The sequence below is a fragment of the Pteropus medius genome, unplaced genomic scaffold (genome assembly GCF_902729225.1).
Source record: "Pteropus medius unplaced genomic scaffold, Ma_sr-lr_union100, whole genome shotgun sequence".
NCBI lineage: Eukaryota > Metazoa > Chordata > Mammalia > Chiroptera > Pteropodidae > Pteropus > Pteropus medius.
This window is the reverse complement of record NW_024353909.1, coordinates 319,254-335,587: the sequence shown is the minus strand read 5'-3', so window position 1 is coordinate 335,587 and position 16,334 is coordinate 319,254. Positions and strand designations below refer to the sequence as shown.

At 50.3% G+C, this 16,334-nt stretch overlaps 3 protein-coding genes across 11 annotated transcripts in view; 2 read left to right on the top strand and 1 right to left on the bottom strand.

Annotated features, from left to right (window-relative positions):
- The window catches only part of DUS2 (dihydrouridine synthase 2), a 37,556-nt gene extending 36,588 nt beyond the window's left edge, over positions 1-968 (bottom strand). Inside the window, exon 1 of one of the 5 annotated variants that reach the window (XM_039851885.1) lies at positions 374-968. In XM_039851885.1, coding sequence (XP_039707819.1) covers positions 374-848 — 475 coding nt within the window. In that variant the 5' untranslated portion in view covers positions 849-968. Of the gene's footprint in view, positions 1-93; positions 339-365 lie in introns of those variants that run through there. The other 4 variants (XM_039851887.1, XM_039851889.1, XM_039851888.1 and 1 more) reach the window with 4 other exon arrangements.
- Positions 969-2,205: 1,237 nt separating this feature from the next.
- On the top strand, positions 2,206-7,490 carry DPEP2NB (DPEP2 neighbor). The gene is made up of 2 exons (XM_039851893.1): positions 2,206-5,087; positions 6,189-7,490. Exons 1-2 carry the CDS (start codon positions 4,898-4,900, stop codon positions 6,491-6,493), a joined length of 495 nt encoding a protein of 164 aa, XP_039707827.1. The 5' UTR covers positions 2,206-4,897; the 3' UTR covers positions 6,494-7,490.
- Positions 7,491-13,931: 6,441 nt separating this feature from the next.
- LOC120593883 (dipeptidase 2-like) overlaps positions 13,932-16,334 on the top strand; it is a 5,782-nt gene continuing 3,379 nt past the window's right edge. Inside the window, exons 1-5 of one of the 5 annotated variants that reach the window (XM_039851821.1) lie at positions 13,932-14,134; positions 14,595-14,682; positions 15,087-15,423; positions 15,751-15,877; positions 16,177-16,313. In XM_039851821.1, the coding sequence (XP_039707755.1) occupies positions 15,131-15,423; positions 15,751-15,877; positions 16,177-16,313 (557 nt within the window). In that variant the 5' untranslated portion in view covers positions 13,932-14,134; positions 14,595-14,682; positions 15,087-15,130. Of the gene's footprint in view, positions 14,155-14,262; positions 14,485-14,562; positions 14,683-15,086; positions 15,424-15,750; positions 15,878-16,176; positions 16,314-16,334 lie in introns of those variants that run through there. The other 4 variants (XM_039851822.1, XM_039851825.1, XM_039851820.1 and 1 more) reach the window with 4 other exon arrangements.

The following is a 16,334-nucleotide window of genomic DNA, read 5'->3' as shown; positions in this document are numbered from 1 at the left end:
ATGGGTGAGCCTAGATCTAAGACACTTGGCCCCTGTCTCGGCCCCCAGGCCTGGCCATTCATTCAGACTCTCAATAAACACTTATTACCAGACCTTGAGCAGGGACCACCACATCTGGGGAAATATCGCCGCACCCTCGGAGTTTACAGGAGGAGACTAGCACTGAACAAGCCATCACAGGGGAGGTGAGGGTGACAAAGGAGAATTGCGGGGATCGGACACCCAGTCGCCAAAAGCCCTCCGCCCTCCTGGTGCCTAAAGCCAGGGCCTCCTCGCCGCGTATCGCCGGGCCCCAGTCCTGTCTCCATTGCGCAACCTTCCCCAAGGGTGGCCCGGGTCTGGACGTCGCCAACCCTTGTTCGGACCTACAAACCTCGCGGCTGCTGAATTCTACAGATTCTCCCTCCTTCCCCGCAGTTCGCCAACTCCGCGTGCCTTGCTGAGCCGCGCCAGCCACCGTCTGCGAGGCCTCGGCGCGCCCGTGACGTCACTGTCGTGCGTCTCTCCAGCACCCAGGAGAACATGGCTCTAGGACGGTCGCCTCGGCTGCTGATGCTCACGGCTCGGTTCCTTCTGGTGCCTCGACGGGACTTTGCGGTTAGCGGTCCCAACGAGCCCCTACCCGTGGTGCGCATCCCACGGGCTCTACAGCGGCGGCAGGAACAGCGGCAGAATGGACGGCGGAGCACCCCGCGGCCGGTGCTGGTGCGACCTGGCCGGCTGCTGATCTCAGCGCGGCGGCCGGAGTTGAACCAGCCAGCGCGCCTCACGCTGGCTCGTTGGGAGAGCGCGCCACTCGCTTCGCGTGGCTGGAAGAATCGGCGCGCCCGCTGGGACCATTTCTCCATTGAGCGCGCACAGCACGAGGCACCAGCGCTGCGGAACCTCTCATCCAAGAGCAGCTTCGCCGACCTAGGTCTGGAGCCCCGCGTGCTGCGCGTACTGCAGGAGGTCGCTCCCGAAGTGGTTCGGCCCACAACCGTGCAGTCGAGTACCATCCCCCCACTACTTCGCGGCCGCCACATCCTTTGCGCCGCGGAAACAGGCAGTGGCAAGACTCTGAGCTACCTGCTGCCGCTGCTTCAACGGCTCTTGGGTCGACCAAGCCTGGATTCTGGCAGTATCCCTGCTCCACGAGGCCTGGTCCTTGTGCCTTCGCGAGAATTAGCCGAACAGGTGAGGGCCGTGGCCCAGCCCTTAGGCAGCTCCTTGGGAGTCCAGGTACGGGAGTTAGGGGGAGGCCGTGGCATGAGTAGGATCAGGCTGCAGCTGTCCAAACAACCACCAGCAGATATACTAGTGGCCACTCCGGGGGCTCTGTGGAAGGCTCTGAAACGTCAACTGATCAGCCTGCATCAGCTCTCCTTCTTGGTGTTGGATGAGGCAGACACACTGTTGGATGAGAGTTTCCTGGAACTCGTGGACTACATCTTGGGAAAGAGCCATATAGCAGAAGGGCCAGATGACTTAAAAGACCCCTTCAATCCCAAAGCTCAGTTGGCACTGGTGGGAGCCACATTTCCCGAAGGTGTAGGCCAGCTGCTGAGTAAAGTCGCCAGCTCAGACTCTCTAACCACTATCACCAGCTCCAAGCTCCACTGTATCATGCCTCATGTCAAACAGACATTTATGAGGCTGAAGGGAGCAGAGAAGGTAGCTGAGTTGGTGCAGATCCTCAAGCAGCATGACAGAGCACATAGGACTGGCCTCTCAGGAACTGTTCTGGTGTTCTGTAATAGCTCCAGCACTGTGAACTGGCTGGGATATATTCTGGATGACCACAAAATCCAGCACCTAAGGCTGCAGGGACAAATGCCAGCCTCAATGAGGGCAGGTATCTTCCAGCGCTTTCAGAAGGGCTCCCAAGACATACTTCTTTGCACAGACATAGCCTCTCGGGGCCTGGACAGTACCCATGTGGAGCTAGTTGTCAATTATGATTTTCCCCTCACCCTGCAAGACTACATCCACAGAGCAGGGAGGGTGGGCCGTGTGGGGAGTGAGGTGCCAGGCACAGTCATCAGCTTTGTTACTCATCCCTGGGATGTGAGCTTGGTTCAGAAGATTGAGCTGGCAGCTCGCCGGAGGAGAAGCCTTCCAGGACTAGGGTCCTCAGTGGAAGAACCTTTGCCCCAGCTGGCTTAAATGTGCCATAATAGGGATCTTTCCATGTGTGCTGAGTGGGTGAGCACACTTGTCAGTAGGATGCTTCAGCTGCCCAATCACCTCCCTGAAGGTCCAGAGAGCTGCTAATTGGCTTTGAAAGGTAAGCTACTGGCCAACATTGGAGAGTGAGCTACTGAGCATGGCTCTCTGTAGTCTTTTACATGACTTGTGAAAAATAAAGTGGATTTTGGCAATGTATTATGTCATGATTTCTAACAATAAATGATGTTTTTATGGGTCTCCCCTAATAATAGTTACCACAGGGGCAGAACTCATTGAATTCTGAGAAAACTCACGCTCCAAATTGTCATACCTACGACAAAGGCTCTTTCAATTGATGCTTTAGTTTGTAAACATTTAGATTATATTTCCTAACCCCAAAACATCTATTAAGCCCCCCACAAGAAGGGAAAGGGGATATGACTAGCAGTAGTCTTTACCAACAGTGCCCATTGCAAGCTTGGGCACTCCTGGTGAAATCTTTGGGAAATACTGGCATAAGAATAAAAGGCAGACTGATGCAGAAGTATTGCTTGGTGTGCATTCCAGGAAAGAAGGTCTCTCTCTGCCTTCTGGCCTATCTCTTGGTGGCAGAGGAAAAGGGGAGAGGATTAAACTGTTTACAAAACTGCAAAATAAGCCTATAGCATCTTCTCACTATCTCCAAGGTTCCAATCTATGCAACATTATATAATTTTTGCTTCAAGTAATGAATAGTTGAGAGGCAAATATAATACTCCACAAAACAACTTAGAAATACTTGCCCCACTGAAAAAGTTATTTCCAGAGAACAAATGGGCCCAGGACAACCTTTGCCAAAAGAGAATATTGTGCGAAGTGTACAATTATAGCCCTCTTTTCCCTGTGAAGAAACTGAGGCTCAGGGGGATAAAAACTTGCTCAGAATCACAGTAAGTTGGGCAGAATTTGGTCTGTTCTTCATCACCATGCTAGCTTTTCTCAAGTGTGATTCAGGCACAGAATAATTGTACATCTCTTCCTTGAATATTCCTTGTTTAGATATACGCTACCATAGTTTTTTATATTGCCCTCTTTGACTCTCAAAAACGAACCAGTTTAGAAAATAATTTAGTCACTATCAATGGACCATTCGCAGAACTGCCCAGGACGCTTGTTAAAAGTGCAAATTCCTGAGCCCCACTCTAAATCTCCATGTTTTCTGAGGGTTGGCCCAAGAATTCGTGTACAATTATTTCAAATTGTTTTGTGGAATGCCCAAGTGAATCTCAAACCCTCAAGTTGATAAACCTTTGGCTATGCTATTCTGCCTTCCCCAGAGGCCAAGATAGGTCCTGAGAAGGTACCAGTACCTTCACCAAGTAATCTGGAGCCTTGGAGAGTCTGAGTAGTCTCGTTAGCCCACCTGCTAGGACAAACCTCCAGAGCCCTCACCTTTACATTTTACCTTTTACCACTCCTCAAAGGTAGTCTTCTCTAATTCGGCCTGACTTCATCTGTCCTAACATTCACCTTTCTAATTCAAGCAATTTAGAAGTGAGAGAAGGTGCCGTGGTTCTCCACCGGGGTTACCTAACCTCAAATAGTAGCCTCGGCAGTCTACCTCCTGGACACATCCCCTCTGCAACAGCCCCAGTAAACAAATGTCCCATCTTTGCTTCTTAAAGGTCAGTGACAGGGAACCCCCTCTTAAAAGAAGTTCTTTCTCATTGTTAGGAAGTTGTTGGCCACACCATATCAGAGGATGACCCAATTATGGTCTCTTCCTATGGCCCTGATCTTGCTACAGGTGGAGTTGTCTATTTCTTCCTCTGAGTAATCTTACTATAACACCTCTTCACAGTGGTGACTGTGTTTTTCACCTGGGCTACTGCTGTGCCCTCTTCCCAGGATTGTCATTATTTGCCTTTTAGAGGGGAGACTGTAATGATTGGGTTGTCATTTTTTTTGTATTATGTCATTTTGTTATGAATTTGTTTTGAATTTCATATTAAAGTAGGCCCATCATTTCCATTGTGTGAAGTCATTCAAGACCCTCATTTTGCTTGGAGCACCTTTAACATCTCTCCTAGTGTCACTTTGAAATGTGATGAGTTTGTCCTTATATTCCTATCAGCTGTAAATCTAGAGCCCAAACATGAAGCCCTATCACTGAGCAGAGCACCTCTCCACTACCTGCATGAGCTTGAATAGGCCCCTTCACCTCTTGTTTTTTTGAGTCCTCAGTTCTAAAAATGTCAGGGTTCTATGAATTTACATTTGAGGCAGGACAAGGTCAAGAAGAGCTAGCCTTTGCATTTCTTCTTCCTAATTGTAATGTCTTCCCTCTTCTCTCCATGGGTCCAAATCTCACTTGTCCTTCAGGCCCACTGCCAAGGAGCCTTCCCTGATTCCCCAGTCCACACAAATCTATGCCTAATTGTTGAATACTTAAGGTGTCATACAACTTAGCTATCTCTTAGGTTAATCTTGCCTCTCAAACTAATCTCAGAATGTGGGTTTCTCTTGCTCTCCTGTGGTCCCTGGGGCTGTGCCAGCCCACAGGTATGTTCCACAGGGAGTGGCTACTTGTCTAGGGCATAGGTAGGGAGGGCCAGACAGGGTGCCTCTCTGCCTCCACCTTGCTGTTCATAAAACCTCATGAGCCCAGACAGGGTGCCTCTCTGCCTCCACCTTGCTGTTCATAAAACCTCATGAGCCCGACACCTGCCCTTCAGGCCACAGATTCTTTATATGACCTCACTGGGTAGTGATGACCTCACAGGCCTTCTCACAGTTTCCATGGCAGAGTAACTACCCAAACGTGGTACTCTATAGGGAACTTCCCTACCAGTTCTCTACCAGATACCAATCTGTTTGGTTGCCTGAGAGAGAGATGTCTGACCGGATCTTCTATATTCACTCTAACTTGTCCTCTGTCCCCTGGGAGTGCAGCACAGCAGGTAGGCCTACGCTGGGCATCCATACAAGAGGCACTGATATACACAGACCCTCACCTGGCTAGCCCACCACACAGAACTTCCCTAGCTGAAAGTAATACCAATGGCCTGGGGCCCCCTCAGGGATCCACAGTGTTTCTGCTCACCGCTGAGGACAAGTGCAGTGTCATCCCTTGGCAAGTGTTCAGAAAGTTTCTAATCTTTATAAATAGCCTTCCCTTTTGTGCTACAAGATGCTTCCATTCAGACCTTTTACTGATTGGCCTCTTAGCAAAAGTCAAGTGCATTTTTATTGGCAAATGATAAATGGAGAAGTTTGAGGAAGAACTACTGAGGGCCACTCATGAACCTCATATTCAAACCTAGGCATCTTACTGTGCTGTCATGTAGACATCCACATGGATCCCCTCAGACACATCCTTGACTGAGCTGCTGAGTACTGGGGAAAAGGGTAATATAACATCAATGGGAAAAACAAAAGAGCCAAGGGGAGTAATGAAGTGGTACTGAGACTGGAGTGCTGAGGAAAGGGTGTCCCAGGGGATTGGGTTGATGTGAGTCTAGACTTGGTACCCAGAATCTGGCTCTGAACCTCCTGGTCACTCTGCCTCAGTATTTGGCCTTTTTCTAATCTAGATAAAAGTATCAGAAGGCTAGAGTTCAATATGATTGAAACAGGCAGTATGAATGGGGCCCAACAGAAATTGCCAAGTTTGGAGGGGTTCTCAACTGATTTATATTAGATTATTTTTTTCTAAAACTTGAAAAGCATTTCCATTAGGTTCAGAAGTGACAGACCTTAAGAAAACGTTTCTCTGTTGTAGGAGAGATGGAGGAGATCCTGATTGCAATTATTTTTGGGTTGTTTTCTCTGGAAATGGGGGACAGATACTCTGGTCTCCTGCTGCTGCCATAGGCCCCACAGAATTGCTTTTGCAGCCAACATCCTTTCTCTAGAGAACTCACAGAGTGATGGGCTAAGGCTGTGTTTTGGATGCCAAGCGGATTAGAAGGCTTTGGCCAGAAACTGGGAGAGACGAGAGGGGAGGTCCCAGCAGGATGGTATACAGCAGAATGACCAATCAGTTCTGATTTTCTTTCCAGCAGCAGTGGCTCCCACTTTTCCTCCTACACCTGGTCACTACCATGTCCTCTACCGAGGGTGTGGAGAAACCCAGGTGGGCTGGCATGGGGAGACATACTGCCTGGTTGGTGGTTACCGGGCCTATGGGGATGCTCCTGTGGCCACCCCAGCAAAGATGGAAGCAGAGAAGCCAGTTCCCAGCCGGGCTCCCAAGAGACGTCGAGCTCTAGCAGAGTCGGACAAAGACCTAGATTGCTCCAGCCTCAAAATGCAGCAATTGCAGCACAGTAGCAGGAGGCTGACCCCACAGAAGCTTACTGGCTAAGGCACTTTGTAGAGAGGACAAACGTCAAACTGCCTAAGACAGATAATGCCTCTTCCTGCAGTTACCCCTGCTGCCCACCCCTGGAGATCAGAACCTGAGCCACTCTGTCTAAGCCTTCCTTAGCCAGGAGCCTCCTTCCATACTAAAAGCCATGGTCAAGGAGCCTCAGAAACAGGTTTGAAATGAGAAGCTTCTGTGAACATCCCAGGGCTGAAGCTAGCCTGGAAGAAAACCTGCTCAATCCTCAAGAGTCCCTTCTTGGGCAGAAGAAAGAAAAGTCTGCACTCTATGAGCCAAGTAGGACCCAGGAGTAGAGATGGTACAGAGTGGCCTTAGCAGGGGCCCAGTCTACCAGATGGGCTTCCGCCCTGAGTCATTGCCAGCGGCCACCAACACAAACCAGAGAAGCTGGGCTTCTTGAAACTGAAAGAAGCAACCTGTGGCTACACAGGAATTCTCCTGCCTGGGGTCTCAAGAGGTAGAATAGAGAGACCTAAGAAGACCTGTTCCCTGCAGTAGGATTGGATAGAGAGAGTCAAGCAGCACCTGCCTCTTGAAGCTCACATGCTCCTCTATTCCCAGCCTTTCTGGCCCCAGTAGGGTCTCTTACTGCTCAATAAAATGATTTTTTGTAACAGTGTTTGACCTGAAATCCTGTCCAAGGCCAGGTCCCAAACCTCCCTCTTCCCTTGAAGTATATTCCCAAGTGGGATGCTTGGTCCTGTAAGACCATCTGCCTCCAGAAAGGACCCTTGGGTGCAGCTTCTAGGTGGCTCTTGCAATGACACCTGTGCAAATTGGGGCAGGACACAGGCAAGTTCTTTAAGAAATGCAGACTGATGTGCAGTGTGTGTGTGTGTGTGTGTGTGTAGAGAAAGGCAAGACTAAGAATATGCTGTTCCATCTATCAATCCACCCATCCATCTATCCATTTATTCAACAAATATTTATTGAGCACCTGTGCGTGTTGCTTGGGACATTTTGGTGAATGGGATGTTTGAAGCCCCTCTCCTCAAGGTAGCACACACTAAAGGAAGATACAAAAAATATAATTTCAGGTAATTATAATTGCCTGATAGAGTGATGAGGAGGTGCTAGGCCTGAAGTAGTCTGGGAAGTCTTCTTTGAGGAGGTAACATTTCAGTGGAGATGTGAGAGGCTGGAGGAAGAGTATTCCTGGAGGAGGAAATGGCAAGTGCAAACACCTTGAGGTAGGAGTGAAGCTGGCCTATTCTAGGACTAGCAGAAAGGCCAGTGTGGCCAAGGAGGAAAAAGAAAAGAAAGATGTGATGAGAGAAGTAGGCATGGGCCAGACCGTAGTGGGCCTTGTCAGCCGTGGTGAGGAGTGTGGATCTTTTCCTTTTCGATTACAGTTGGCATTCAATATTACATTAGTTTCAGATGAGGAGTATGGATCTTAAGTGTGATAGGAAGTCATGGGCTGGATTAGAACAGGGTAGTGAAGTGATCTGATCTAAGATGACAGATCATTCTGACTGCTCTGTGCCATGGCAGTGAGGTACTGGCTATTACCAATAGAACGTCCCAGCAGTTAAGGAGACAGTTGGTCCTGGGGAGTGGGGGTGGGGGAATATCAGCAGAGAGGAAAGAGCACAGTGTTTGGGCCTGTGTGTCAGGCCCACCTGCCTCAGCTGCCCAGAACAGAAGGGGGCACTGTCAGCATCTTGTAGCCCTCAGACCCAGGTGAAGCCACCCACCCTGTGTGTCCTCAGGGGCCACAGCAGCAAGACTGTTGTTACCAGTCCCCTGATACATTCCCTCAAGGTCAGAGAAGGTCCTGATAAGAAGTTTCCCTAACCAGGGTTAGAAGAAGGAGACACAGGCCCTGGGGGGAGTCCCAGAAGATTCCCACAGTGAATCTCAGTTAACACACAAAAGATAGCTAATGCCTCTTCCTGCAGTGACCCCCACACACTCCGCCCCCACTGCCCAGCACTGGAGAATCTTAGTATTTTATCTCTGATACTTGGTGTGATTGAGGCTGACTTATGGTTACTGGCTGAGTCAGATGGGTTGGCAATTTCCAAATATGAGGCAAACTGACTCACCCGGGAAAAATTAGAGACACCCTGCCCCCAAAGCACCCACACCAGTTCTACTGAATACATTTTTATAGTGGGGTCCATATATAAGTGATATCACGTGGTATTTGTCTTTCTCTGTCTGACCTATCACTTAGCATAATGCCCTCAAGATTCATCCAAGTTGTCACAAAGGCAAGATTTACTAATTTTTTATGGCTGAATAATATTCCATTGTGTATATAAACCACATCTTTATCCATTCATTCATCAGTGGGCACTTAGGTTGTTTTTATATCTTGGCTATTGTAAATAACGCTGCATTGAACATGGGCGTGGTGAGGAGTGTGGATCTTCCCAGTTAGTGTTTTTGTTTTCTTCGAGTAAAAATCCGGAAGTGGAGTTGCTGGATCATGTGGTAGTTCTATTTTCAATTTTCGAGGAACCTCCATATTGTTTTCCATGGTGGCTGCACCAATTTACAATCCCACCAACAGTGCACAAGAGTTCCCTTTTTTTCATATCCTCGCCAAAACTTGTCATGTCTTGTTTTGTTTTTATAATAGGAGTGAGGTGATATCTCATTGTTGTTTTGATTTCCATTTTCCTGATGATTAGTGATGTTGAGCACCCGTTTGTTTAACTTTGACCATCTGTCTGTCTTTGGAAAAATGTCAATTCAGATCCTCTGTCATGATCAAACTTTTAAAAAGAGCCCTTATCTTTTAGAAATGCAGACTTAAATATGGATGACATAGTGTCTGATTTGCTTTAAAATATTCTGTAGCAGAGGATGAGTAAGGTATAAATGAAACAAGATGAGCCATCAGTTGATAATTGTTGAAACTGGGTGATGGATACACAGGAGTTCAACACTCTTCTCCCTACTTTTTTACATGTTTGAAAATTTCCCTAATAAGTTAAAAGAAATAAAAATAAAAGCCTCTAAGTGCAGCCTGATGTTCAGCCAGATTTGGATTCGGTGAAGGCTCAGATTGTCATCTTCACAGGGTAAACTAGCTTGTGGGAGCCATGGAAACCAAGCAGAGGAAGGCAGGCTTCCTGCATAAAAACAGGAAGCACAGAGGGTTCTGGAGCAGGGTATGCAGTACACAACTTGTTTGTTACGGAAGATGGGTCTGATAGGCCTCAGAGATGAGCAGGTCTGAACTTGAGGTTAAATGAGAAATCACATACGGCACGGAGTAAATGTTTAGTCAGGGCTGCTCCTGGTTCCTGGTGCCCCCACAGCCCACCCTTCTGTGTGTTTATGCCAGCATGTGTGATAGATTATTAAAGACTTGTTCATACCCCAGCAAAGAGCCAACACCAGTGGATGATCGATAAAGGATATCTGGACAAACAAATGGATGTAAGGGATTCGAAGCTTCTCCTAGTAAGAGACAGAGAAGCTGGACATCAAGGAGTCCAAGGAATCCCTGTCTGACTTGGCCAGGAGGGCTTCACTGCCTGCCCAGCAGCTGGTCTCCCTACACCTGTCTTCCCATTCAGCCAGGTTCAAGGAGAATTCTGTCCCAGGGCCAGTGGGCTACTCTACCTCTCACTGCTGGCTTCCCCAGATGGCTTCCTTATGTCCCATGAACCCTCACTGAAGACAGGTCTAGTCCAGCCCAACCCTGGCAAGCCTGGCAGTGGTCAACAGGAGGTGAGGGAGCATATGCAGAAGCAGACAGTGCAGAACTTACCAAGTGGTTAGCAGTCATTCTCCAAAGCTCTGTCCCCATCAGGGCCTGAAGCACGCTCAAAGGAGCCAAAAGAGACAAAGACACTGGGCGGGTCTGGTGTGTGGTGCCAGAGAGCCCCAGAAAACAAAAAGCTAAATATATTCCTCCTCCACAGACTCTAAGTCCTACTGTCCTGAATTCCCAAATTCAGGAATTCCCCTGCCCCGTGTTCTGGATTTGGATTCAGGGAGGCTACCAGACAGAGGGGTTCAGAGGTCAGAAAAGGGCATCCATGAGCTGGGGCAACTGCTTTGTACCTAGAGTGGTCACAGAGGGAGAATAGAATTAGCAGGAGCAAAGCTTGAAAAATTTGGGGATAAGAGAATTTTGGTTTCAGATTACAGCTCTACTTGCCAGCTCATATGGTCGAGAAAGTTAAGTTCATCTAACTGAACCTCAATTTTCTCACCTAGAAAATTGTGAGGATTGAATGGACGAAAGCACATCTAACCAGTAGCACAGCTCCAAGCACACAGTTGGCTGCTCTGATGTGTCGTCACTGTCATCATACGCCCTTGTTCTTGAAGGAAAGGAAGGCAGCCTCCTAAGCTCCAAGTTGATGCTCTCTTCAAAGAATATTGGTTATGTGCTCACTGTGTGTAAGTGTGCCATAAAATGGTGCTTGTGGCCTCACTGAGTTCACTTGCCAACTTCAGCAGGGGCAACCATTACAGACAGCTGTCAGGAGGCAGAAAAGGAGGAGGAGGAGGAAGGAGAGGTCCCAGCAAAATCTGAACCTGAGCGATCCAGAAGTCTCATCAATGTTCCTCTTTTTAGAGCAAGTAAGTCACCAAAGAGGGTCTGGATTAGGCAGAGTTCTCCATGATATGCCCCCACCTCCAGGCAACTGAATATTACAATTTAGGAGTTGCCATCCAGGGAGTCCCTTCCTGGGTCGAGCTCCTCCTGTACCTCAAGCACCTCTAGTCTTCACATGCCCCCCCCCCAAGTTGATGCCATCACCTCAAGGATGTGGGACAGCATGCAAACCAACCACAGGACAAGAGCCTCAAGCCCTCTGGGCTTCACACCTAAATCACCATAACATCTGGTCCCCAGAAGCAGCCTAGTCATACATATCAAATCTGTCAGACACCACTTGCGACTTTGTTCTGGCGACCTTGAGTGCTGGATCCTCTGTACTGCCTGAAATCAGGCAGAGCCTAGCTGCGAGAAGACCCAGATCATCATTCATCTCCATCAAAAACCAGCCCTAGGAATCTTGGACAGAGATGCTGGTGAGTATGCTAAAGAGAAAAGTGGAGGAATGAGGGAGAAGGCTGAGTGGAAGTGAGATAGATGCCTTAGTGGTTACTGCACTTCTAGCAAGATCAATGATGGCTGCCTTTTGAAGAAAAAAAAAAGCTGTGATTGGAAGATGTGTGTCTGTAGCTGCTTGGCAGTCTTCTAGCTGCGGAGACTGTTGTTTCTTGAGAATTGACTATGTCAGTCATCATAGAAGCAGAACCAGAGCAACCCAGAAAGAAAGAGGGGCAGAATGAGTCTCCAGGATCAGGGAGACTTGAATGGAGATGACCATCACCTGGACAACACTGGATGCTGAGGAAGTCTACCCTGCCACTGCACTCTGAGCATGTGAGGTAGCTTGTGTGGCTATCACTCAATCTGATTTCTTTCTTCCCTGCATATTCTTACAACACACTAAAGACCAGTGGGAGTGGGTTGGCTCTACTACCGAAGTCAGCTTGGTCACAGGAAAAGCCTGTTTCTACCACTGCTGCCTCTGTGAGTCTTGATTTATTTAAACATTGCATAGGTAAGAAATTAGAAGAGAAGCTGCTCATTTACATATCACTCCCTGGTGGCAATATTTTCTGTGTTGGCCCTACCTCAACAGCCCCACTAGTTAAGGGCTGTGAGGGGATAGCACATGCCAAGGCCCTGTGGCAGTTGACAGCATGACTGGTATGACCGGAATTTAGAGGATGAGAGAGTCTGTGCTATTTGCTACGACTGAAGAGGTCAGTGGGAACAGACTCCAGAGGACTTGAGAGCCAGGTGAAGGAATTTGGTATATCCTAAGAGCAATGAGAAACCACAGACCTTTAGGCAGGAGGATGACATCAGATTTTTTCAAAAAGAGACAGGTATGGCTGCTCTGTAGAGAATGGATTGGAGGTGATGAGCCCAGGAAGAGGTGAGAGATGAAGGTAGCCTGCACTGGGGAAGAGGCAGTGGGAATAGAAAGGAGACTTACTCTTGGAGATATTTGGAGGATGAACCAGCAGGATTTGGGGAGGCCTTGAGAGGGGAGGGGTAGACAGCGGAGAGGAGGCATCACACAAGACGTTCAGGTCAGCTCTGGAGCCAAGCTCTGGGCTTCCCTGCCATTTCTGTTCACTGTCAGTACCTGGATAACTTTTATCGTAGCCTCTGCCCCCAAATTGTTCCTGTGTCTGAGTCTATCCACTGACACTAAAGGCTCCTAGAGGACGAGGCTTCACTTCTTTCCCCTGCACAGGGCAGGGCGCAGAGATGGCCTCAGTGAGGTTAAGGAGAGGACAAGCAGCCCTTGTGGGCTAAAATCTGCTTGCCACTTGGGTGTGAGTGCCCTGAATGGATAAGAGTCTGAGTATGTCTGTGTTTCTGTGATCAGCTTTGTATGGTCACACCAAGGCCATAGCCAGCAATATCAGATTAATAAGGACTGAAGTCGAATGTTATAGAAAATTTGCTGCCTGGCTAATCTTTTACAGAGGTGGTGCCCATCACCCGTAGTAGGCAGAGTGGTGCCCAGCATGTCTCTGTTGGACTACAGCTTTCCCCAAGTTCTAGGATGTTAAATATTTGTCTCCTGGAGGAAAGCTAAAAATCCTCAGAAGCTAAATTTTTCCTTCTCATTTCGGTCAGAGCTGTTACTTATTTGTCTGGACTTCCTGACCTTCTCTTCACTATTCTGTATTCTCCCTGCTTCCTGGTGGAGCTATCAAGAGTGAACAAGCTGTTTACTCTCCAAACACACTTTTTTCTTTTCTTTTTTTTTTTTTTTTTTTTGCCAGGAAAACAGCAGATCCAAGAGTTTCTCCTCCCTCCCCTGATTCAAGAGTGGGTGTGGAAGCTGCTGACCAGCAGTAGGGGCGATGGCGGGGGAGGTGGGGGGAAGCCAGGTCTGAGTTTGGGTGTGCGAGCAACCAGGGCAGGGACATGCCCTGCTGTTCTCTGAAGCAGAGCCCTGGAGGCCTTGCATTGTGCAATAGGGCTGCCTAGCGAACCCTCCAGCTGTAGTAGGCAGGGAGTAGACCCACCTCCAGTCCAGAGCTTTTGGTTTGCCCTTCCTCCTGGCCAGTAGGCACTGGGCGACATCAAGTGCACAATTCCTCGAATATACCCAAGTTAGAAACCCTTCCCCTCCTGCATAGCCCAGGACCTCTAGTCCCTTTGGAAGAGTTTTGCTCATTTCCTTTTGGGGGAGGTTTCTAGGGTTCTAGTCCTCAGAATTATATTACTAACCTTGCCCTGGTCACTCTTATCACCTGGAAAACGTTCCAAGGTAGAGCAGCTCCAGGGTGTGCCAAGGTTCAGAGTAGAACTTTGAGAGGCTAGGGATGAAGAGTTTGGGCACAGGCCCAGAAGCCTCTCCGCTTCTGTGATAAGGCACATCCCCAGTGTGTGGGTGTGTGGGTGTGAGTAGGGGTGGTGATTCTTGAAGTAGACAGCTAGGGCGAGGGCCTGAGGCTGGTAATGGGGTGGGGCCTGCAGAGCCAGGACAGGAACTTAGCCATCAAAGTTTCTGGGTGAGCTAGAGCCAGAGGAGCCACAAGATAAGGCGGGTGTAGCCACAAAATCCAGGTTCCAGGCCTTTCCTTAGGACCCATTCTTCTGACCTCAACAAGGTGGGGGATTCCACACTGAGGTAGGAGGGATCCTGGCCAGCCGGTCAGCTAGTAGCTCTGGGAGAAATGTTGCTGGGGTTGGGGGCTCTGCTGCCCTAGAAATGAGTCATTTCCTTCCACTCAAATAGCCTACTGTCTGGGTTCTTGCTCTGTTGGGTAAACATTCCCTGAACCTCCCCAGCTGGTTGCTCAGTTGGCATCCCCAAAGCCCCTCCATTCAGGCCGTGGGGAGGTGTAGCATCTCTTGAGGAAGGAGCTCTTTCCTGAGGCTGACTGGAGAAGATGGGAGAGGGGTGAGTCCCCTCTGGCTGGAAGCCCTGGGGGAACAGACATGCAAGCTGGAGAGTAAAGTAAGAGAGAGAGAAGGTTAAGGGGCAGAGGGTCCCTTACAGAATCCAGAGTCCATAAAGTTAACGCCTTATTTCCAGAGATTATCTCCTTCCCTACACTCACCCCACAGGGCTCATACAGGAAAACCGGGAGCCCAGAGCACCGAGACCACAAAGACAGCTACATGAGGATCTAGGAGTGTCCGAGCTAGACTGCAGGTAGGTGTGGTTATGATGTGGCGAGGGCCACTATGGGAGCAGCACTCCAGGCTCTTTCTTCTGGAGAGTAAGGCTAGGGGCAGGGACAGGGTCAGAGAAACCAGGATCTGGCCCCCCGGAGCAGTGGGTGTGGGGAAAGAGGCAGGGGCGGGGGAGCCTGCGATGGCAGGCCAATGAGCACACGCGGGGAAGGCCGGCCCACCCCACAAGGGCGCCCCCAGGGCTGGGACCCGGAGGGCCTTACCACCCCCTGGCGGCCGCTCTGCGCGGTGTCGAAGCGCTTCGCTCACCCGTCGCAAGGTCCTGAGACTGCGTCCCTCTCTCGCGATGCCGCGCCGCGGAGTCGCCTGAGTCGACGGTTGAGACCCCATAATCTCCCTCTGCCCTTCGCCCACCCCTCTCAGGCTCTCGAGATCAGACCCTGCTCACCTGCCCCGCCCTGTGCAGCATGCGGCCTAAGGGCCTCGAGGGTCTCAGCCTGCTCGGCTGGCGGCCTCTGCTGCGTCTGCTGCTTCTGCTGTCTCTGCTGCCGCGGCCGGTGACCCGCGCCCAAACTACGCCCGGCGCCTCCAGCACTCCGACGGTGCTGGGCACCCCCAGTGCCCCGACTACGCCAGGTGCCCTTAGCGACCCGACTCAGCCAGGCACCCCTAGTTCCCCAACCGCACCGAGAGGCCCCAGCGCCCCGAGTCTGCAGGAGCTTGCGAGGACCCTGATGCAGGACTTCCCGCTTGTGGACGGGTGCGTAGGTGCTAGGTGGGGGAACAGATGAGGCCGAGCTCACCCCTAGACTGGGGAGGGGGTCCTGAGCATGTACTGCTAATGAAGAGGTTCCCTCTCACCACCCCTGTGTGCCCTTTCCCCTCCTGCCCTTTCCCTTCCTCTGTCACCCCCTCCTTGGTTGGGAATACCCTAGCCCCACTGGGTCCTAGTATAGTCTGTGTGATAGTGTGGGGTGGGGGAACCCCTCCTCCCACCTCCTCTGGCCCTGGCCTGGGAACATGTCCCCAGGCCTAAAGGAGTCTACCCATTTGCCCCTGACCTGACCCTGCCTTAACCTCCTTCCAGCCACAATGACATGCCCCTGGTCCTGAGGCAGTTTTACCGCAATGGGCTACAGGATGTTAATCTGCGCAATTTCAGCCACGGCCAGACCAACTTGGACAGACTTAGAGATGGTCTTGTGGGCGCCCAGGTACCACAGGGACACACGAGGTGTCACTGGCTGCTGGGGAATGTGGGGGGTATGGGGGTCCTAAACACCACAACAAGTTAGTCACATGGGAACTCAGTTACTATAGTGATCCAAAAAGTGCCATGACATGCATGCTGGGGAATGCAGGGGCCATAGTGAGCCAGTTTGGTGGGCATCCAGGTGCCACAAAACAAGTATGTGACCCCTGGGCCCAAGGGGTGCTGTGCGCGTTGTGGAGGCCATGAAAGGTGGAGCTCTAAAGCCACCCCTGCCCAAGCCAACCCCTGGCCTCCCCCCAGTTCTGGTCAGCCTACATCCCATGCCAGACCCAGGAAAGGGATGCCGTGCGCCTGACCCTGGAGCAAATTGACCTCATTCACCGTATGTGTGTCTCCTATTCTGAGATGGAGCTTGTGACTTCGGTTAAAGGTAGGCAGGTTGGTGGGGGTTGGGTGGG

What these genes read in the sequence shown, in the direction of transcription:
- DPEP2NB (XM_039851893.1), top strand. Translation starts at nt 4,898, where the DNA reads ATGACCTCACAGGCCTTCTCACAGTTTCCATGGCAGAGTAACTACCCA. An exon ending in CTGGGAGTGCAGCACAGCAG is followed by an intron (nt 5,088 to 6,188) that starts GTAGGCCTACGC and finishes TTTTCTTTCCAG; the next exon opens with CAGCAGTGGCTCCCACTTTT.